Genomic DNA, 23,710 nt, shown 5'->3' with positions numbered 1-23,710 from the left:
AGACATTGACAGCAGTCATAGAAGGAGTGTTAGAAAATAATCAAAGTACAAGATGGACAAAATCTGACAACCAGATATGCTAACATCGATATTTTCGGACAAATTGCGAGGTTGTGTTAACCGGAAAACAGTTGCTGCGGGTATAATCCAAAAAGTGCGGGAGGGTTGATGGGGGTCAGCCATTCGCGCCAAGTTCGAAGACGTGTAGAACTGGAAAACTTTATTCTCTTCTACTGCTGAAGGAAGTGTACACAATCATAATTTTTTGGATAGTTGGTATTTTGTGCACCCAGGTGAAGGAAGAAAGTCCAGAGAATGGCGCAGCGTGTTCCTGAAGCTGAAAAACGGCTTGTCTGTAAGTTGCTGAATGCCCTTAAAATAATTTTGTTGAAAAAGTAAACAAACAGAAAGTCAGCAACTGCAGCCGTGGGCTAATTTTACATCAGTGCCAAAATCAGTTGAAGTGGATAGTACTTGGGTCTACTGTATAATGTATGCATTTTAGCACATTGTTTTCAGCATAACATTAATGTTGATTTAGAAATCAACATACCCTTGTTTTTTGGTTTTTACTAATAGTAATAGTTTTACACTTTGATTTTTTTGGGGTGGGGGTGGTGTGTTATGTTAGCATGAGATGAAAGAATCACATACCATTTTTCTCTTCACAGAATATTGTTTTTCTTATATTCTCCTATTTTTGTTGATACTTTCTGCCCTATTAGTTTGTAGTCTTGGTCAGAAAATGTTTCTGGGCAAGAATGTATTGATTATTTTCCCAGTTTTGTCATTTTTACTTTGTATGCAGTGTGTCAGCTAAAAACAAACAAACAAACAAACAAAAAAGAATCCATCCAAAATGTAAGAATTATTTTAGCTTGGTCTGATCAGAATATGATAATATATATTATGTATATTGAATACATTTTGTAGGGATCAAATTATGAAATTTATTATTAACCCATTTGATAAAAACATTTTGATGCCAACATAAATTTTCTAAAAAGTAACCAAAAGTAATTATTTTCCAGTTTAAAAAACAAAACAAACAAAAATGGTTTGCATAAGAAACTATTTCAGTATAAATTTAAAAGCTGAGCAGCCCCAGAAAGAAAGTTTTCAAGAAGTTAAGGGGCTGTGTAGTAGGTAAAAAAACCCAAAAAAACTAATGATACAAGAGATGGTATGTCATTCTGGAGGTCATTTGTAAAACACAAAACAAAGAAACCAACAAAACAGCCAACAAACACCACGTTTTAGTTTTGCACATTGATTTTACACTTGATTAAAAAACAATATATATATATATATATATATATATTTTTTTTTTTTTGTATTTGGTTGAGTCAGAATGAAAGGGTTTTGCTAATATTTTTAGACAATTTCTGCAACTGTTTGAACTTTTATGTCTTGGAACTGCAATATATATTTCAAATATTTATTGGCTCTGTCATTCTGTGACAGAATTATTTTGTGAATGCTCGGAAAGCTTACCGCACACGCTTCCAGGACCTAAACTTTCCCCCCAGATTTCTCCACATTTATTTTTCCAGGCTTTGTTCTTGTGTCAGACCTACGACTCAGCCGTATGGTTTTAAAAACAGTGGAGGCAGTGTTTGTATGGGCTGTATATTCCATGGATTAGCCTGCATGCTTTCGCTACTGCATTGACACTGAAAGGGAAGCTGTGTTTGAAAGACATGTTTTCCTTTGTTGCAGCAGATAGTTTGAAGGAGGAAGATGGTAGTACAATGCCAAAACGGTTGAAGCAAGGTAAGTTTAAGTAGCATTGCGTCAAGTATCAAGTATATGTAGGCTTAAAATTGAACAAGTACTACCCAAACACAAAAAGACCTGGAGATTTCTGCGGCCACCTTGGGTCTCTTGTGCATGCGCATCTAACTTTACTCGAAATCGCAAGCAATGCCAAAGGCGATGGACATAGGCAAAAGCAGCAAACATGTGCTGTTGCCGATTTTTTCAGTTGATAGCCTCCATTGCTACAACTAAACTCTGTACAATATTTCCAGACACACAAAAAAAGAACAAAATATGAAGCAAAAAGTCAAAGGAAAGAAGCCTTCTGTTTTGCACACTTTGCCTCTCGATTGCCATTGCTTGAAATTTCAGAGAGCTAGTTAACTTCGAGATCACAGATCTTTTGATGCTCTATAAGTCATGTAAGGACCAACCCCTCCAGCGGTCTATTACTAGTGTTCAACTATAAGCAACTCTGAAGTTGGTCATTCACAGTATTTTCTTACTAGTTAAATACAACACGTCATCATAATTGACAAGACAACCATTTTCTTTCCGTATTGCCAAAATCTGAGGATCTCTGGATAGCTGCGACAGACAAGTGCTTCTGCAAATAACTATATTTGGACTTCTCTTCAAAATACTTTCCTGATTTACTGAAACATGAGAAACTGCTCCACTTGGCCAAAGACGATCTGTTGAAAAAATGTGTGAAAGGGTATAATACATTGAGGGAACAAAGCTATCTATCATCAAAATCTGTTATTTCTCATAAGATATTTAAATGTAGTTAATTTGTATGGAGCGTTCAGACTGCTGTGCACTGGATATTGTATAAATGATGAAGAGATGTTTGGATAATTACTATAATCTCATTTCTATGGATATTTAAAATGTATACTTGTAGGTGTAACTCTGTGTTACTAACCAGTCTCGTTATTAACTGTGTATTAAAACCAATCTGTTTCAGGCCGTTTACCTTTTCAGCCTTTGGGTGGTAAACCATTGACACCTCTGAACAACACTGCTTCAAGAAAACGCAAGTTGTCCGGGAATGATTCCCCCAACACTAAAGCTAAACAACCTAAACTTCCAGACCTAAAAACTTCTGGTGAAAAAGTAAAACCGTCAGTAAATGATGACAATGAAGTCAGTTCCACTTCAAGTTCAGAAGCAGAGCATTCCACAGTGAATAGCACTAAGTCCAAAACGGGTAAAGCTAATCTCTTGGAAAAGTTTGTACGTAGAGAGGATGAGATTTCATCAACAAATGAGGTCATTGACTTGACAGAATCTGTGGATGAAAATGATCCAAAAGAAAACAGTCCGGTGAAAGTAAGGAGTCCCAGGAAATCAGCACCTAAGTCACCTAAGATCATCCTTGAAAAGTTAAAATTCAAAGCAGAACCCACTAACTTTTCAAGGAAGCTGGTATTTGACAAAGAAGATGCAGTAAAGAATGGAGGGGATAAGTCAGGGGAAGGTACTCCTCATGACAAAGATGAAAGTGCTGTTGAAAATGTGTCAATGGAATGTGTTGCAAGTAGTGACAAAGAGGAGATCGATAAGACTGCAGAGGGAAAAGAATCGATCAGTACAGTTGTAGTAGAGTCAGAAAGTGAGTCACCAAACTCATCCGAATGTGAGACTTCAGTCAGTCCGTCCTTGACGCCTGAGAAAGCAGAGGGATGTGGTTCACTGTCAGACAGTAAAACTCCAGCGAACAAAGCACATCTGTCCTCGACGTCCACCCCGCAAACACCAGCATCGCTCAACACCAGTCGAAACAGTGCTGATGGAGCAACCCCGCTTACCAGTGACAAAAAGAAACGGGTGAGTTTGCAATAGTGAAGAACAAAGGAATAAACCAAATGCTCATGTTTATTCGATAAACCAGTGTTTGATTTATTTTGAATGCTGTTTAGGTATTCTGCAAGCTGATTAGTTGTAAATTCTGCTGTTTTATTTTTCTCTTGTTGAGTTGATTTGGAGGAAATCATGTACAATTCATACAGTCAAGAAAAGTTTGAGAAATGAGCATTTCAAAGGTTTGGAAAGTTTAATTAATCAAAGGAGGTGTTTCACTGTGCTTTATAGTTGTTGAATTTTTCTGGTGTTTGGCATCAGTGGATATTTACTTTGGTGCAAACTAAAATAAATAGTGAAATGGAATCCTTATTCTTATCAAAGCACAGTGGCTTTTAATGAAGGGTCTGTGTAACAGAGTACTGGCAAGAAGCAGCAGGAGAAATCAGCTCTGAGGCAGAGAGTGAAGGATGAAAAGGAAAAGCAGAAACAAGAGGCAAAGGAGCAGAAGGAAAAGGAGAGACTGGAGAAAAAACAGAAGCGGGATGAAGAGAAGGCTGAGAAAGAACGTGCCAAAAAGGAGGAAAAGGTAACTGTGTGAGGCTTCTATTTTGTTTATATTTTTCACAAAGTGAAAGTGGTCGCTAAATTTTTGCTATTGTCACAGCCATATTTACTAAGATAACATTTATCCCTAATGGGTTTATGGAGTTAAGATTATATATGTGTGTGGTACATATATGTATTGATTAGGGATTTGTCAAGAAATACATTATTATAAATAGGAAACATGTCTGCAAATCAAGTGTTCAGTCCACGAGAATGCACATTGAAATATCACAAATGATAAATTGTTCTTCTCTACTGCTACTATTCTAGTGTAGTCTGTAGTCTGTATACTTCCTTCAGTCCATGTGTTCTAAAGCTCCACAAGGTTTTGCCCCTGTTAATAACAGGTATTTTAGATATACAATTTTTCATTCCTCCTCTCTGGTCACAGGCATTTGTAACTCACTCTGTCACACACAACCTTTAGTTTAGATTTCCTGTGCACTGTTTAATTTTCTTATTTTATTTCATTCATTTCTCTTCTATGTAGGGCACACCCTTAATTTTTTTTGTATTTTAGTGTATTACCTTGTTTATTTGATTTCATTGTAAAGTTTTTATCTTACGATAAAGGATCACAGCACTGTATTAGTACTATTGTATGATTTATGTCCACTGTTGACCTTTTCAGGAAAAGAAAGAGAAAGAACGCCTGGAAAAGAAGGAACAATTGGAGAAAGAAAAGCAAGTAAAGTTGCAGCAAAAGGAGGAGGAAAAGCAGAAGAAACTGGAAAAAATCAAGTAAGAGCAGAACACTTTGTACGCTTTGAGTGTATGCTTTGAGTCTGAAACACTAAAGAGGTGGGAGCTGGGTGATGTGTGTGCTCTGGAGTAAGTGAAATCAGCACTTGGGGAATTTGAATGTTCTAGGGAAGTTTAATGAGAATAACTTTTTGTGTGTGTTGAATATGTACACAGGACTACTTGAAGATATTCTCAGTCACAACTTGCGATACTGTTGAGGGATACAGAGAGTCAAACTTTCAGGCTTAGTATTATGTTAGTATATATTAGTATTGTATTAGTATTATATTATTTTTTTAAGCTTCCTCATGTCAATCCAAGAACCTATGGTGAATGTTCTTTCCTCTTTGCTGCTACTCATATATAGAATAACAACCTGGTGAATGTTCTTTCCTCTGCTGCTGTTCATATCAAGAATAACCGTCATCATATCCTTATATCTGATTCTATCTCTGCTTTTCACTCTTCACTAAAAAAAACAAAAAGCTCATCTTTTTAAAACCTATCTATGAGCATTCTCAGCTTCCTTCTTCTCCAGCACCATCCTTGTTGGCTTACTTTGGATGCATGAAGAGGTAGAGTGGGGGGGGAGAAAGAGTGGTCTAGTGGCCATGAATTATTTATGTAATTTGTAATATTTTCTTTTATGTAAAGCGCCCTGAGCTCTTAGATAGAAAGGGCGCTATATAAAAGATGTGCATTATTATGATATCTAACCCCTGCACTTGATAGAATTGGAGAAGTATGGTTCTCAATAGGAACCATTTATTCCACCTGTCTGGTCTCTCTGTTTCTCTCTCTCTCTCTCTCTCTCTCTCTCTCTCTCTCTCTCTATATATATATATATATATATATATATATATGCCTGTATTTAAAAAAAAATCTGATTTACTGTATGTGCAATCTTTTCAGTGATAATTTTGGACTTCAGAGATATACAGAAATTAAAGTTAGGTATCTTTGCTGTTAGACAGATGTTGTGGGGATCATAGACAGTTATATTTATAATGATAAAATATCTCAGTGCAATGTGTTTGAGCAGTAAAGATTTTGAAGCAGCCTTAAAATGAATTGATGAAAGAAATGGAGTTTAAAGAAATTGGCTACAAGAATATCATTGTTATATTTCAAAATGTTGAGTTGCTCCAGGGTGTCTTTTAGCCCTTCTTCGTTACACATTGGCAAAGACAGTAGTTACCATTCAAAGTAGCAGTATCAGTAGCTCAAGGAGACGTCACTGCGTTCGGTCAAATCCATATATGCTGCACATCTGCCAAGCAGATGCCTGACCAGCAGCGTAACCCAACGTGCTTAGTCAGGCCTTGAGAAATAAAATAAAATAAATAAAAAATGAAAGAAAAAAAATATATATATTTTTTTTTGTTATTATTTATTATTTATTTTATTTGTTTTATTTTCATTTATTATTTTTATTTAAAAAAAAAATTATTTACCATTGAAAAAAAAAAAAAATTGTTATTATTTATTTATTTTATTTGTTTTATTTTATTTTCATTTATTATTATTTTTTTATTTATTTTTTTTAAATTTACCATTCAAAATAACTGGAAGTTATTTTCTAAAAATCTAAAACAGTAACTCAAACTTTTGTACATATCAATGCTTAAATCTGGAAAACTGTGTTTTTAGTCAAATTGTGTAACTAACAAAGATGATTGTGTTCTTTGTGTACACCAGTGCCAAGCTGGAAGAAAAGCGATTGAAGGAAGAAGAAAAGAAGCAGAAAGAAGAACTGAAGCAGAAGGAGGAAGAGGAAAAGGTATGGTTCGGTTCACTCATTATTTTGAGAGGATAGAAATAACTAGATTTGTTTTCCTCTATAAGAGTTCAAACCATTTAGTAAAACATAGCTTTTTTGTTGTTGTTGATAATGTTCATTTAGTTACAAAATGTAATGATCCTCATTCAGTATCAATTGTGTGTCAGTGTTAAATGTTGACAATGACATTTTTTGAGCAACCAGAGCTTTGCCTTTATTTTTTCTCTTGTCCAGATGTTTCAGCCATTATTGTGCAGTGTATGTTCTGTTTCAGCTGCGACAAGCAGAGAAAAGAAAAGCAGCATTCACAAGTTTCTTTATGAAGCCCAAGGCTATTACTTCTACAAAGGTTAGCATTCTTTACTTTTAAAAAGTTCATATTTCGCCTTTTCCTGATGTAAATACTGCAGTATTATAAAAAAAAGAATGGGAAATCACAGGGTGTATTTAATTTAAAAAGTAGTGACAAGATGTCTAACCCTTGTACTTATTTGTTGATTCATTAAAATGTTAAATTGATTGATTGACATGGATACTTATACAGCGCCTATCCTCGGTCGGAGACTAAGCTTTAAGTGCTTCACAAATACGGGTTTATTTGCACAACAGGCCGCCTACCTGAGTAAAGATGACTGAGGGCTGCCACTAGGCACTCATCATTCGTTTCCTGTGTCATTCAATCACATATCAGGCACGCACACATACACACTCAGACGTGACATTTTACGTGTATGACCGTTTTGTTTATTTACCCCGCCATGTAGGCAGCCATACTCCGTTTTTGGGGGTGTGCATGCTGGGTATGTTCTTGTTTCCATAATCCACTGAAAATAAATGTATGATTCTGTGATTGTCACTTTAAGATATATTGGTATTTAGCAGTTTATGAGAGAGTGAAATGTTTTTCCGCCAGTTGGAATGAAATATTCAAGAACTGCCTTTTCTGCTCTGTGGGAATTGTTTAAGCTATGTACAGGAATAAAATTGTACCCACCCCCAGTCACACTGAGCTTCATTTTTTTTTTTCCTTTCTTTTTTTCTGTTTAAAATACTGTTTTTCATCAAGTGTCATCTTTTGTTAACATTGGCCTATACTTAGTGATACTGGTGTTAAGTAGGAATATATTGATAGATAGATAGGTATATCATTCAGTCTCATGCAGTTATTTAAAAAACCAAAAAAGTCTGTGCCTACTGCAGTAAGTGCTAAACGTCCTTAAGAAGCCAAAGAACATTTACAGGATGGTTCAGGAGGTAGCAAATGAAAGACCTATGTGTCACCAGTGTCAGTGATATGTGGGTGCTTTGTGCAGGTGACCAAGGCGGAAGACAACCTGTTCATTCCCTTTGAGCTGAAGAAAGACATGACCCTGGCCCCAGTGATGAGAAAGAAACTGTCTGAGGAGGATAGACAACACTTGGAGAGCATCGTAAGCTGTCAGGTAAGACATGGAGAGCATCGTAAGCTGTCAGGTAAGACATGGTAAGCTGTCAGGTAAGACATGGAGAGCACCGTAAGCTGTCAGGTAAGACATGGAGGGCATCGTAAGCTGTCAGGTAAGACATGGTAAGCTGTCAGGTAAGACATGGAGAGCACCGTAAGCTGTCGGGTAAGACATGGAGAGCACCGTAAGCTGTAGGGTAAGACATGGAGAGCATCGTAAGCTGTAGGGTAAGGCATGGAGAGCACTGTAAGCTGTCAGGTAAGGCATGGAGAGCACTGTAAGCTGTCAGGTAAGACATGGAGAGCACCGTAAGCTGTCAGGTAAGGCATGGAGAGCACCGTAAGTTGTCAGGTAAGGCGTGGAGAGCACTGTAAGCTGTCAGGTAAGGCGTGGAGAGCACTGTAAGCTGTCAGGTAAGGCGTGGAGAGCACTGTAAGCTGTCAGGTAAGGCGTGGAGAGCATCGTAAGCTGTAGGATAAGACATGGAGAGCACTGTAAGCTGTAGGGTAAGATATGGAGAGCACTGTAAGCTGTCAGGGTAAGACATAGAGAGCATCGTAAGCTGTCAGGTAAAACATGGAGAGCATCGTAAGCTGTAGGGTAAGACATGGATTGAAATGTTTTAGGTTTTGACAAGTGGGGCTTGGAGGAGTTCTGATGTGGGGGAAGTTTTACTGGCTACTACTTCCCTGGTTTGTCTTTGATTATTTACCCTTTATTATGTCCATAAATGAAGGAAAATGGGATATGGTCTCCTTTATGAAAACTATATTAGTAAATATATATGACTTGGTGTTCTGGCAGGTCTCAGTTTCAGTATGTTTGTATATATACAGTATTTTGTCTGAAGTTTTTTGTTTTGTTTTTAATTATTTAAAAAAAAATGTTTTGCTGAATACTTAAAGAGAAAGCCATGGATCTCTCCTTGTAGCTGTTTTATTTTGACCAGATTTTTTGTTTTGTTGAAATAGTGGTTTCCCATGTCTTAGCTCATTGTGTGTGAGCATGTCACACGGAATAGAAGTGTGTTGTATTGCATGTGGCCAGGCTAAGTTCAGGACAAAACTGAAAATGTTGTTACACTTTTAATGTGTTCACCTTGAGTTGCGATGTAGAAATGTACACACATAGACATTTTAATCTCCAGGTTTTGTATCAGAAAGGGGAAAAATATGATTTTTATAGAATTGTTGTGTGTGCATGTTGTGTTTTTCTGTTGTTGTGTTTTTCTGTTGTTTTTTTTATGTCTTATCTGGCGATACATTATTTTGAAATCTATTTATTAATATGTTGCATGTGCATAAAAAATTTCTGTATTTAATGTGCTTTAAACTTGTGAAAAACAGGGATAAGATCTGATTATGGAGATAGATTGCTGTGTGTGCATCTTTTTTTATGTGCTTCTTGATAGAATATTATTTTGATGATTATTTTAAATGTGTTATTTCAGTTCATCTGTTTGTGCTTTAAACTGATGGAAGAAATTTTGCTTTTTCTTTCTGTTATTGTTCTGTTTTCATATCTTGCATTCCATTTTCAATGGGTGTGCAGAAGGCAGTGGAAACTACCTATCTGAGTGAGCTCCACCAAGGAGATAGAAAACCACCAAGGACAAATCGTGTTCTGAGAAAGTGAGTATGATACACATGCCATGAATTACTGCTTAGTGTTTGTGAGATTTGATAGAAGTTATGTGTGTCTTTGACGGAAATAGTTTTTCGCTGTTTGTTTCCTGGTTAGGATGCCGACAGCATTCAGTTAATATCTGCTTCAATTGTCTCTCCATCGGTTATGGATATGTTTATGAGTGTTTGGAAAATTTAAGCACCAGCCACGATTGTGAAGTGTTAAACGTCACAGACTGACAACCACATGGCTTGAGAGGTCAGCTGTGAAGGGATTTTTCTGCCTGTGGCCAGATACTGCCCAGAGCAAAGTGTGCATGCATGTGAATGACTGGTGTGTTAGTGCTTTGTTTGTCTCTGAACAAGATTTAGCATGATATAGATACTTTGCTGTTGTTATTATTATTGTGTTTATTGTATGTTGTTATATATTTATTTTAGAAATAGAATAGATGACGGGCGCAATAGCCGAGTGGTTAAAGCGTTGGACTGTCAATCTGAGGGTCCCGGGTTCGAATCACGGTGACGGCGCCTGGTGGGTAAAGGGTGGAGATTTTTACAATCTCCCAGGTCAACATATGTGCAGACCTGCTAGTGCCTGAACCCCCTTCGTGTGTATATGCAAGCAGAAGATCAAATACGCACGTTAAAGATCCTGTAATCCATGTCAGTGTTCGGTGGGTTACGGAAACAAGAACATACCCAGCATGCACACCCCCGAAAACGGAGTATGGCTGCCTACATGGCGGGGTAAAAACGGTCATACATGTAAAAGCGTACGAGTGAACGCAGAAGAAGAAGAAATAGAATAGATGCTTCCAGTGTTCACCAGTGATAGAGTTCAAGGCCCATTTTTGGCACTGTGTTGTGTCTTTGGGAAAGACACTTTATTCCGATTTTGCTCACTCCACCAAGGTGTGAACAGGTACCTGACTTCAGTCTGGGAATATTAAAAGCAGCGGAAAGAGAGGATTGGGCCCCGCCTTCCTATGCTGAGCAGACAGTGAATGTGAATTTACTGAACCTATGGCTGTAAATGACTATGGGACTTTTAGCTGATCTTTTTTTCTTTTTTTTTTATTTTTTTTTTTTTCATATTTATGTTTAAAAAATATATATATTACGGTGATGATTATAGAGTTATTTCCCTTTCAGGAAAAAGGAAATTGAGCAAGAGGTAGAACTGCTGGTCCATGACTCCGAGACAGTGAAGAAGGTGACCCATGCTGTCAAACTGCTGCAGTTCCACACAGACAATCGACCTCCATACTACGGCACCTGGCGCAAGAAAGTGAAAGGATTGTCGCCACGTAATCCATGGAAGAAAGATGAGGTAAAGCATGGTTTATTCTTGCTTGTAATCCTGGTGACGGATGCGATAGCTGAGTTGTTCGTGTCTCAGGGGGTCCTGGGTTTGATCCTGGTATCTGCTTGTTGGGTTAAGGAAGTTTCTTTCTTTGTTTTTTCCAACTCTCATATCAGCTTATTTCCTCATCTGCTAGTGCCTTAATCACATTCATGTGTATTCACACGAAAATGTTTAAATTCACACATGAAAGATCCTGTAATCCATGTCAGTGATTGGGTAAAGGAAACGTGAACACACCCAGCATGTACACCCTCAAAAATGAAGTATGGGCCTACATGGTGATGTAAAAATGGTTGTGTTTGTGTGTCCTGTGTATTTGTAAGTGAAAAGGCAAGTGCTTCTTTGATTTCCAATCTGTATTATTGCCTTGGTGTATACTTATTTGGGGAGTGTGTGTTTTTTGTTGTGTTTTTGTGTGTTGTAAAAACCATTATGTACTATTGTGTGTGTATTGTTTCATGGGAGGCGCTTAGAGCCCACTTTGTAGGGAGTTTGTGGAGTTTAGTATTAACATTTACCAATGCTTTGCTCACTGATTTTTATGACCCAGTTGTGATTTGTATTTTGTATTTGTATTTCTTTTTATCACAACAGATTTCCCTGTGTGTGAAATTCGGGCTGTTCTCCCCAAGGAGAGCACGTCGCTACACTACAACGCCACCTTTTTTTCTTTCTTTTTTTTTTTCCTCCTCCTGCGTGCAGTTTTATTTGTTTTTCGTATCGAAGTGGATTTTTCTACAGAATTTTGCCAGGAACAACCCTTTTGTTGCCGTGGGTTCTTTTACGTGCGCTAAGTGCATGCTGTACATGGGACCTCAGTTTATCATCTCATCCGAATGACTAGCATCCAGACCACCACTCACGGTCTAGTGGAGGAGGAGAAAATATTGGCGGCTGAGCCGTGATTCGAACCAGTGCGCTCAGATTCTCTCGCTTCCAAGGCGGACGCGTTACCTCTAGGCCATCACTCCACATATTCAGTGCATTGATGTATATCATACTGCTGTGTGCTTTGCAGAAGGTGTTTGACTATGAAGTGGACAGCGATGAGGAGTGGGAGGAGGAGGAGCCAGGAGAAAGTCTGTCAGACTCCAATGTAAGTGGTTGGGATTGTCAAAGAAAATACTTTTTTCACTACAGATACTTTACCGTGACCCACTATTGCAGACTCCGGCAGGGAGTCCGATTCCTGTCCTGTGTAAACTACTATCCGCCTATGTGGAGAAAACGAAAGTAGCTATGGCCAATAAATACTTTTTTTTTTAATTACTTATTTTGTTTTTTATTTTTATTTTCTGTTATTTTTATTTTCATTTTCTTTTTGACTGTTCAAAGTGAATGTATCCACCCATTCTGGGTTGTCTGTGAATATGTCTGAAGCAAAGTTTTTTGGGGGGGCATTTTAGTTGTTTTCATGTGAAGTGCTTTCAGCTCATTCTGAGAAAATGTGTTGAGGAAGTTTTCATTATTATGTTTGGAAAATCCTGTGTGTAAAAAAAAAAAGACTGTCTTTCATACGGTCATCATCAAACTTGGTACAGAGCTACTCAGAAATCAGGGATGAGAGCTCAGTCACATCATGGCATACTGGAAAAAGTGTAGAGGTTTGACAGCTTGGTAAATTTACCCAATTTTCACTACACATACTTTACCATGACCCACTTGTGCCGGCATTTTACCCAATTTTCTACAAATTATTATTAAGGTAAAAAAAATATTTAGAGCATTTTCCCCCACCCCAAAGCCAGTACTTAAAAAAAATATATATATGTATTTGAAAATGTCACAGTGTGGATAATTTGATATTATTCTTAAATCTTGAATTATTCATTAACAGTAATATTGAACTGATAAAGCAAACTAAAAAAAATAGAACTGAACTCAAAAGACATTTGTAAAACATACATGATTGATAAGTGTTCATACATTTGTAAAATCAGTATTCACTTTTTTGCTTTTTCCTTCCCCATCCCCTCCCCCCACACAACCTACCCTTTTCTCATATAGGAATGTGCACCCCATGTGTGTGATGGATTGTATGATAGGACTGGTTTTTCATAGTGATTTGTTTTTCCAGGGTGAAGAGGAGGAAGGTGAGGAAGAGGACGAGGGTGATGATGACGGATGGATGGTGCCCCATGGTTACCTGTCTGAGGATGAAGGATGTCAAGACGATGAAGATGTATGTTCCACCTCTCTGATATTTTTTCACTTTTTTTTTTTTTTTTTTAATAATCAGAATTGGCAGAAATTCATATTGAAAAAAAAAAGATAAGATAAAGCTGGTGCAGTGATTTTTATCTTCAAAGAAGTACCTGGTAAGCCTCTCACTCAAACAGAATTGAAGATAAAGCTTTTTATATCTACTATTTCATACAATATCAACATTGATTTTTTGCTAGATTTTTGTCAGGGACGACCCTTTTATTGCCATGGTTTCTTTTCATGTGTGCTGTGCATGCTGCACACAGGACCTCAGTTTATTATTTTACTTTTTTGTCACAGTAGATTTTTCTATGAAATTCAGGCTTGGGAGACTGCATTGCTACAGTGCAGCACTACCCCTTTTTTCAAGGGAAGAATGTGAGGTATGGGGTTTTTAGGGTTTTGTTTTTGTTTGACCAGTACTATTCAACGTGTTCAGTCCATTTGAAAATTGGTTAAGAAAAGAAAATGGTGAAAACTGAACATCAGAACTAGTATATCCGCCAGTCTCTCTTGTCATCAGTGTTGCAGACTGATTTTCTATTTGGCTTTGTGTTTGGTATGGAAAAAATTTCGGTCTGGTATGGAAGAAGTATGGTTATTTCAGTGTGAACCTTGCTATGTGTATGAACCGTGAGGTGGAACAAGGAGGAAGGTGGCAGAATGGCTAAGATGCTCTTCTGCCAATACAGTCTGTGAGTGTCCGGGTCTGAATCCGGTTCTCACCCTTTCTCCAGAGTTTGACTGGAAAATTGAACTGAGCGTCTTGTCATTTGGATGAGACAATAAACGGAGGTCACGTGTGCAGCATGTACTTGGTGCACCAAGAAAGAATCCGATAGGTAAACAAATATATGTGCATGCACTCAAGGCATGGCTTGGGTCATGCTGCTGGTCAGGCATCTGCTGAGCAGATATGATGTAGCATATATAAATTTGTCTGATGACAGTGTCCTTGAGAAACTGAACAGTGACGTGTGTGGTGCCGTCTCCAGGTGATGCCAGAGCAGCTGATCTGGAGAAAGTATGGAATAGGGTTATCTGAGTGAACCTTGCTGTATGTATGAAGGTGTGTGTTGCCGTTTCCAGGTGACACCAGAGGTGCTGAAGGCCAGACAGAGGGCCAAGGCCCAGGCTTGGGAGGCGGAACTGAAGGCCAAAAAACAGGTGCTGCCCCCCCTCCACCTGGGCTGCCACTGGCTGGACAGGCCCTGTGTCAATGATGAGCATTTGAAAATCTTCAGAGATTTTGAGGTGGGTGACGGTGTGGGTTTGGGGACGTTAGAAAGGAAGACAGTGATGTCGTGTGCATGTTCAGTTACTGTTTCCGTTCAACTTGATTCAGTGTCATTTTCTTTACAAAGACCTTTGTTAGAACAGTTGTTTTGGATAAATTCTGTTTTTTTATTTGAATGTCTTGAATTTCTTTGCATTCGAATCAAGTTTATTGGGATCAAGGGAACTGTTATTAGGTTAAAAAAAAAGTTTTTTTGTTTTTCAGATATGACAGTTGTTTGCTTCACATGGTTACATTTTTTGTTTAGCATATGGCCCTGTGCAGTCAGCTGAACAAAAAGGAACATTTTATTTCTACAGAGTGTCATATTTCCCATTGTTCTCTTGTTTTTATGTCTTGCCGTCAGTCTTTTCATCCTTTTTTCTGGTTTCCTGGTCCATTCTTTTTGTTTTCCATAAAGCATTTATCTCCATGTCTGTCTTGTCTCCCTCTCGACTGAGATATTACTGACTTCCCTGCCTTTTTACACTGACATAACTGCTATCATGAACTGATGATAGCATTGCTATAGAAATGTGTCTATATATCTTTACAAAAGCCTTCAGATGATAAATTGCTGTTTTTTAATACAAAGACTGACTTCTAATCTTTTCTTCTTTTTTTTTGGTCTTCTTCATATTCTTTTGATGGTTATTTATTATTGATTATCTGTTGTTATCACAATAAACCATGGCTTTTAGTGAATAATTTTGAATGTAGGAAAAAAAATTTCAAGACAATAAGCAACAATGTCAAATGTCTGGTGCGTGGCCACCTGATATTGATGACTTCCTGTGAAATGTTGGTGCTGAGACTGGCAGACAAACTAGGTGTGGCTGTGAAAATGGGAATCTGATGAACAGCTTGGGGATGAAGCCAGTGAACAGATGATGGGCCAGCCAAAAAAAAAAAAAAAAAAGTTCCACAAACAAATGGTATGATGGTTATTTATTATTGATTATCTGTTGTTATCACAATAAACCATGGCTTTTAGTGAATAATTTTGAATGTAGGAAAAAAAAATTCAAGACAATAAGCAACAATGTCAAATGTCTGGTGCGTGGCCACCTGACATTGATGACTGCCTGTGAAATGTTGGTGCTGAGACTGGCAGACAGTTAGGTGTGGCTGTGTATATGGGAATCTGATGAACAGCTTGGGGATGAAGCCAGTGAACAGATGATGGGCCAGCCCCCCCCCCAAAAAAAAAGTTCCACAACAAATGTTAAGAGAGTGGAAATAAATGTGTCGACTTTGTTTTGCAGATGGTATTCCTACGTTCATCCCCCATTGAGACACTCATTTCTTGTCCCACATTGGGTGATACTGGGGATAAATATGGGGACGCACCCTCCTCCAAATCTTCGCCCACGTCCAAAGGTTGTCGCAAACGGGCACTTCCAGAGGAAGGTAACTAGTGACAGTTAACCCATACTTCACTGGGAGAAACTCAAGAGGAAGGCACAGGATTTTAAAGTATTTTTTGTTTAGTTTTGTCTTAGATATTGAGGTAGAAGTGTCATGAAAATTATTTTTGCTGACACCTTCACTAAACAAAGGATGCAGACATTTTACTTCATCAGCAGTTGAACATACCCCACGTTAATACAACTTCAATGTAATGTGTTTATTCATAATGCAACATTTCACTTCACCAGTAGCAGTACCCCAAATCAGATCACTGGGATCAGCATATACATCTTTTAAATTAAGATTTTTTTTTTTTTCATAATGTTCAGGCTATGGCTGACTTTTTGTTCTGTCACTTTTATCTAATTAGTATAGATTTTTCCCCTTACAAAATGAAAACGTGTCAAGTACCAGACCCCTCTTTCCTCCCACCTTGAATCACATGTCAGCTTCACTCTATGTTAAAAATTAGAAGGAATCAATAAATGTGTAAGTGCTTTGAAAAGCAGTTGTTGCACATCATGATCTTTTATGATTTCTTTTCTTTCTTTTTTTCATTTAATTTTTTGCTGTTGTTGTAAATAGTTTATTCTTAGTATTAATGTTTTCTTTTTCATGGGAGGGAAACCATGTTTGGTTCAGATCTTTGAAACAGAGATCCTGCATTCAGACTGGTTTTGATTTTGATTTTGATTATCTCCATGGACTGGAGGGCTAGCTTCCAGCCTGTAGAACTGTACAGCACACAAGGTGTTGTCCCACATTTTGAAATGTCAGGTGTTAGATGTTTACATCTAATATTTTTTTTCCAAGAAGGAGTGGGTATGCAAATTGCGTGTGGAAAAGTTTTAATAAAATGTTTAATGAAGTAGAAATCATTTTGTGCAGTTTCAAAATGAACCATTCAGTGTGCTAGCAAAATAACAGGCACATGAAGTTCACCATTCCACCCGAATTCCTGTACAAGTGTTGTCAATTACCATGGCAAAATCCATGTGTCTGTTTCAGCGATGCCAGACTTGATCCGGCTGCTTCACGGCAACCATTTTGGCATCAAGAAACTGGTCCGTGAGTTCCGTCTATACTGGAAACAGAAGAGCAGTGACGCCAACCTCTCCCTGGATGAAAGCCGCATAGACAACGAGGACAAGGCCCTCAATGACTCAATCATGGACATGAGTGCCAACTTGAACGATTCGGTGTTGAAAGCCGAAGAACCGGTTGCAGAAGGTGTAGAAACCACAGAGCAGGAACCCATGCAGACTGAATCTCAGGAAAAAATGGAGGAAGACGGGTCGGGGAAGAAGCACGACAGCAGCAGTGTGAGTGAGGAAGCGTCGGACAGCTGTGTCTCCAAGCGGCAGCTGGAGATGAAGATCCTGGCCATCGCTGTGAGGGAGAAGCGGGAGGGCAAGAAGCCGTGCTGGTATGTCAGCGACAGCGTGCTGAAGCAGTACAGCATGGAAGACCTGTCGCTGGACAACGCTTGGGTCTACGTCTCTGGAGACATGGTCAAGAAAGCGGAAAAGAAAACCCTGACCCCCTCAGCTGAAAAGAACACAAAGGCCAGAGATGTGGGCAAGCCTGCTGACGTGGCCTCCGACGTTGACAGCTGCACCACACCCCACAAGGGAAAAGAAGCAGGCAGCACAGACAGCACCACGCCTAAAGTGTGGAAGAGCAAGAAAGAAAACAGTGCCAAGAAGACTCCAAAGGACCAGCCCTCTATCATGGCTTTTGCCAAAAAAGCTGCTGGGGCAGAGAAGGCGAAACCCTCAGAGAAAAAAGGGGATTCAAACAAACCCTCAGAGAAAATAGGGAATTCAAACGACAAAACCACAGAAAATGGCAGCAAAGTGTATGAGAAAACTGTGAGTGTGGACAATAAAAACACAGAGGCAACAACAGATCAGACAGAAAAACCAGCAGACGCTCAGTCAGTCCAGGAAATGGAGGATGATGACTGTATAATTTTAGATTAAGAACAACTGAATTGTGATTGTACCAGTGTACTTGAAAATGTGTGTATAACTTGGTATTGTGAATTGTCCCGAACTGTGGTTGATCTAATTTGAAAATGAAGATTTTTTTTTTTTGTGCTTGCTGAATATCCACTCTATCAGACAGAATAATGAGGAAAGATGCATCGTCATTTGTGAGCCATTTTCCTTTTTCATTTCTGTCTAGTTTTGACAGTATGCAATGCACATTCAAGTTAGAGATATTACCGTTTTACGTATGCACAGCTGATAGGTGGAGAAGAATCATTGATAAACCATGTGTGCAGACTGTCAGTTAATTTGATTTAAAACACTGTACCGGATGGAATTGAGTACTCAGTATAACACACTTTGATTTTAATGTGTATATTTATAACCCAAGTTCTGTGAGATCAGAATGTGTGCATGAATCCGTAAATGACCTAAGAACATCAATGATAATTTTGTATCTATAGTTAGAATGTAAGTTATTTATTTTGTGCTTAATTTGTTTGATGTATCTCGTGTGCTGTTGTAAAAAAACAACAAACCTTTTAAGACGTCCTTTCTGTCTGTCTTTCTCTCTGATTTTTTTTTTTTTTTTTTTTTTTTGGTCAGTCAAGTTTGGGGTCAGGGGGATATTATTGTACATAAACCTCCTTTTCTCTCACCCAAACCTGAGAAGAAGAAAAAGCATTTAGTCATGAAATGTTCATGAAACTATAGAACATTACGCCTCCACTACAAAAAGAGAGAAAAAGTAAAGCAAGTGGATAATCTGCAAACAAAACGGCACTGACTTCAAATGTGCATTATGTGATCCCTATTTCTCCAGCGTGAGGATAGGATACAAATAAGGGCTAAATGTGTGGGGAGAATTTCCTAGTGGCTGTGGTAAAGTAACCTGTGCAGGCAGCTAGCAGAGCAAGAATGAAAAAACAAAACAAACCCTCCTCAGGTCTGTGAGCAAGTTTGTTGTGTTTGTGTTGTACGTTACATTTCAGCTGAGTGTGTTGGTTATTAGATTTCAGCCAAGTGTTGTGTTTGTTTTTTTATGCTAAATTTCAGCTGGGTAAAACAATATGCTCTGTTGTTGTGACAGTCATGATCTTGCGTTGTTGGATATGGAGGATTTTTAGAGTCAGCTGGTGGTATTTATTTTTCATTGTTGCTTATAGCTCAGGGACATATCAGGGCTGAAAATTTGAAAATTTATCCTGTAGAACCTGAGAAAGAACACTGGTTTTCAAAAATAAGACTTTAGACAGGGTTATTGTAAGTAGTTCATAGCTGAATAGCTACAGAGTCAAACTTAAGTGTTTGTGTTTTTCTAAGGCAAAGCCTTCAAGTGTGATGCATGATAATCAGCAACAGGAGCGAAGGAATAGAAAAACAAGACCTCATCTCTTCAGTACATACAAACTTTTCCTATAGTGATAATGTGCCTTGTTGTGAGCTTGGTCTTTGACATCTGACATTGAATTTCAATTGGGATCATGCTGTCACCATGGTTTATCAGGAAATCAAGTTTGATAATTGGACATTAACATAACCACAGAAGACCTGGGTGATTACCCCTGGGGTATAGACTGTTTACTTATTCTCCCGCAACTCAGTGTTGAGACATCAGGGCACTGCACAGAACTGTTGGCCACATTCCTCCAGGTGTGTGTCAAGTCTGGGTCTCGCCCTATTCGCGATTGAATAGCTCTCCGCGTTTACGGGGCAGGACACGGCGCGCTATTTATAGATTCTTTGGAAAACCGCGGTGCAGCAGGCATTGCTTTCGGTTTAGACATACCCTCCCTCGTGGAACTACCGCTGGTACGTGCTTCGTCGGTTTTTGTCAGTCCCAGTTTTTATTGTTTGTATTACTTGCCATGGAGAATTCAAAGCGCACTAGGAAGCCAAATTTCAGTGCTGATGAAATTCTAGTATTTCTGGAAGAGATGCAGGTGGAACGTGCGCTGTTATTCAGCAGTTTGAATCCGAGTGTAACCAACCCTCATCGGAGGTGAGTTGTGGGTTGCCTTTGTTCTTTGATTCGTTAATCAGTGATAATTCATGGCGATGTCCTTCTATTCCAACTGCCCCGCCTGCATCGATCAACCATCATTGTTCCATTTAACCTGTTATTGTGTGTGTGTGTGTGTTAATCTTCAGTATTAACGTCTATTCACTGTAAAGTGATATTAGACCCAAAACAAAAAAAACGAACAAAAATAATTAAAAAAAAAAAAAAAGTTAGAAAAGTGTGTGTGTGTGTGTGTGTTAATCTTCAGTTTAACGTCTATTCACTGAAAAACATCAATGCCGCCATATTTATCCGCGTTGAGGCTCGCTATCTGACCCCCGAGGCACCGATAACTTTATCCGCGTTTAGCCCAGTCGGATAGCTTATGCGTTCTGACGTACATACCAAAATCTGCGGCCTATCCACCCGAATAGGCGCTATTCGCGGATAGCCCTCTATCCGGATCGACGTGCATACGGGCCCTGGGTGATTACCCCTGGGGTATAGACTGTTTACTTATTCTCCCTCAACTCAGTGTTGAGACATCAGGGCACTGCACAGAACTGTTGGCCACATTCCTCCAGGTGTGTGTCAAGTCTGGGTCTCTGCCTGGAGTATGGCTGCCTGCATGGTGGGGTAAATAAACAAAACAGTCACACATAAAATGCTACATCAGTACATGTCTGTGTGAGTGTGTAGGTTTATGTATGCATGACTGAAACCTGATTGACACAGGAAAGGAATAGTGAGCACCCAGTGGCAGCTGTCAGTCAGCTCTACCCAGGTAGACTGTCTGTTGAGCAAATGACTCAGCGTTTGTAAAGCAATTTGAGCTTGGTCTCCGACTGAGAATAGGTGCTATATATAAGCATCCACATTATTCATCAGGGCTTAGGTCTCTGCAGATGGTTGTCCTGTCCATTGTGCAATGTCAGTCCATTGTGTTTTTCTGTCTTCTCCACCATCACTCTACATCGACAGTTCCTTGGACTGTTTTGGCAAGGTCACTGGATCTTGTTATTTAGCCATACCAATGCAGAACTTTCTTTTAACTGATGGCAGCAGATCTTCATATGGTCCAATGTGCTGCTTGATGGTCTGGCACACTTATTCTGTTGATATCTATGTGTCAGTGATTGAATGACTGCAGTAAAACTGAAGACAGGTCAATACAGAGTGTGATTCTTATTTTATGTAATATACTATATAGAGACCTAGTTGCTCAGTTTAGTTCTATTTGGATTGTGATAGTTTTGTCTTCAAAGAATGTCACCTGTGGATAAACAAGATGAAAACATCTGAGCCTCTTAGAAAAGGCTGATTCTGTGTGCTCATGACGTACATTGGGATTAAAAAGTAACTGCTGGTAATGTGCAAGTCATGTACTGTGGTGCCTTTTGTTGTTTTAAACTTTGATGTGTGGTTTGAAGAAAAGTCACATATATCTAATAAGTGCACACTGGACTTCCCTTCTGACAGTGATATAACATGTGCTTGTGATCTTGAAATCTTAACCATCATATTTTCAGTGACTTTGGTCATGTGGTCATTTAAAAAAACCCATTTTTATTGTAGATTGTGATACTGATAGTGTAGATATTGTAAGAATAAATACATTCAGCTGCACATGTTTGTTACTGTGTTAAAAACAAAATCCTTTGAAATAAATGTAGCAATATTTCATGGTTCTGTATCTGAAGCCTTACCCAGATGCCTCAGCATTTGCGTTTCTTTCCCAATGTGCCCCCCCCCCCCCCCCCCCTTTTTTTTTCTTCCCTTTCTTCAGTACACTCATGAAGTTGGTGGCACTTCTTCCATGTTCAGTTCCAGCTTTGAAAATAGCATTACAGGAACAGAAAAAGGCATCTTGGTTCCCATAGAATTAATAAGCTTTTACAATGAGTAAGTCATGTCATATACTTTCAACAAGTGCCATGTTGGACTTTCAGTGAAAAATTGTTTGGAGAGAAATTATGTAATTATTAGGCCGGATTAAAACAGTAAGTAATGCATAAAAAATCCATGAAAACAAGTGAGCATGCGAGTTGCAGTCCATAAACATAAAAAAAAGAGAAAGAATATTCATTTATTTTGCTCAGCACAACTGTTGGTAATTTTTGCTAGTTTGGAGATGTTTTTGCATGCACCACATGAACCCAAAATGACTACATCTTTTACTTCTGAATGAATGAAGTTGTTTCTTTGAAAGGGCTAATGTGGATGTGTGTTAATCTTTTCCTACAATTCAAATGAGGCTGAGTTTCTCTAAAGTAAGGGTTAGAGTTTCTCAGAATTGGGGGGTGTAGCAAGTAGTGTGGAGTTTTAAATGGTTGTGTGCCATCTACCTTCCCACCCACCTTTATATCAGAATTTCAACAAAACTGAGCACAGCTCGACCATCAGTTAATGAAAACACAGCCTGAGCACAACTGTCCCCAATCAACCAATGAAATCACACCAGCTGTAAATCATACAGCACTTAGGCAAACTTCTCGGTCATGTCTTTGTGCTCTGTCCCCAGTCAACCAATGAAATTACACCAGCTGTAATTCATTCAGGTCAGGTCAGGTCATTAGATCTGCTACTGGTAACCTGTAATCCAGTACAACCTGTTCAGGGTCGGGTTGCCGACGACTAAACCGGCACTCCCACCACTCCCTTCTGGGACTGGTGAGGCGGGTGGCTAGACACCCTTATGGAGATCCATAAAAGGGCGTCGGCTCAGGAGAGCCACCGACGGCCATCTAGCTCCACCGTGCTGTGTGCATGCCACACGCAGTTGGCCCCCGGGGTGTGTCTACCCATGTATGCGAAGTCTGGATCCGGCAGAATCTGCGGAAGAAACCTATCGGTTCAACGGAGAGGAAGGCGGTTACAGCAACGCACTGTGGAGTGCAGAGAGCAAGATGAGACACCGAAAGGATATCTTGGTCATCCACTGCATCCGTGCTCATCCTCCAGTCGTCTCGACTTAGTCTTGCCACTGGAAATTGGTGGACCCGGACGAGAGAGTGAGGTCGACGTTGCGCAACTCCTCTTCACTTTAAACAAACTCATCGCGCAAGTCATCAGTCATCCTAAATGACCTTTCATCCTTCATCATTTCATCACCCCCAAGTCCTGTGGCGACAGGCGAGCGACGAAACGACAGGTGTGGGTACACTGGCAGTCGCAGCCGCAGAGCTGCACACAGGCGGCTCAGGCCATAGGGTCGTTCTTCGTCGACAGGAGCAGCGATGGAGCTCGGCAGCCGTCTGAGCGTCTGAGCAGCCCTCTTTAGGAATGCACTGCTCACCTCCCTGGCATGAGGAAGGGGCTAGAAAAGGTGCCCTAAAAATTGCCTGCTCCATATCACCCTGGCCAGCATACCGCGGCTGGCGGGGACCCTACATCAGCGGTCGAAACAAAGAGAAAGAAAAGAAAAAAACAAGGATCGTTCCTCTCACCATTGGTGCTTGGAACATAAGGACTCTCCTGGACAGAGATAACGCGGACAGACCCCAAAGGAGAACAGCACTAGTTGCATCTGAACTCGCCAGATACAATATCGACATTGCAGCGTTGAGTGAGACTCGGGTTGCAGGCGAAGGCGAGCTCTGTGAACGGGGATCTGGTTACACCTTCTTCTGGAGTGGACGAGGAAGCGAAGAGCGACGTGAGGCTGGTGTTGGTTTTGCAGTAAAAACAGCA

The 23,710-nt window shown here is 39.4% G+C and overlaps 1 protein-coding gene across 2 annotated transcripts; it reads left to right on the top strand.

Moving 5' to 3' along the window:
* Nucleotides 1–184: 184 nt before the first annotated feature.
* On the top strand, nt 185–18,556 carry LOC143296970 (uncharacterized). Of its 2 annotated transcripts, none has more exons than XM_076609044.1 (15): nt 185–355; nt 1,723–1,773; nt 2,729–3,591; nt 3,983–4,153; nt 4,805–4,914; nt 6,616–6,697; nt 6,972–7,046; nt 8,011–8,139; nt 9,694–9,773; nt 10,923–11,100; nt 12,155–12,232; nt 13,214–13,318; nt 14,431–14,595; nt 15,883–16,027; nt 17,036–18,556. In XM_076609044.1, the coding sequence occupies exons 1-15, from the start codon at nt 316–318 to the stop codon at nt 18,007–18,009; spliced, it is 3,246 nt and encodes a 1,081-aa protein (XP_076465159.1). In that variant the 5' UTR covers nt 185–315; the 3' UTR covers nt 18,010–18,556. The 2 variants fall into 2 exon arrangements, with proteins under 2 accessions (XP_076465159.1, XP_076465158.1); XM_076609043.1 differs by having other exon boundaries at nt 1,720–1,773.
* Nucleotides 18,557–23,710: the final 5,154 nt, after the last annotated feature.

Source organism: Babylonia areolata, chromosome 22 (assembly GCF_041734735.1).
Source record: "Babylonia areolata isolate BAREFJ2019XMU chromosome 22, ASM4173473v1, whole genome shotgun sequence".
Classification (NCBI taxonomy): Eukaryota; Metazoa; Mollusca; class Gastropoda; order Neogastropoda; family Buccinidae; genus Babylonia; species Babylonia areolata.
This window is presented reverse-complemented; position numbering and strand designations above follow the sequence as displayed.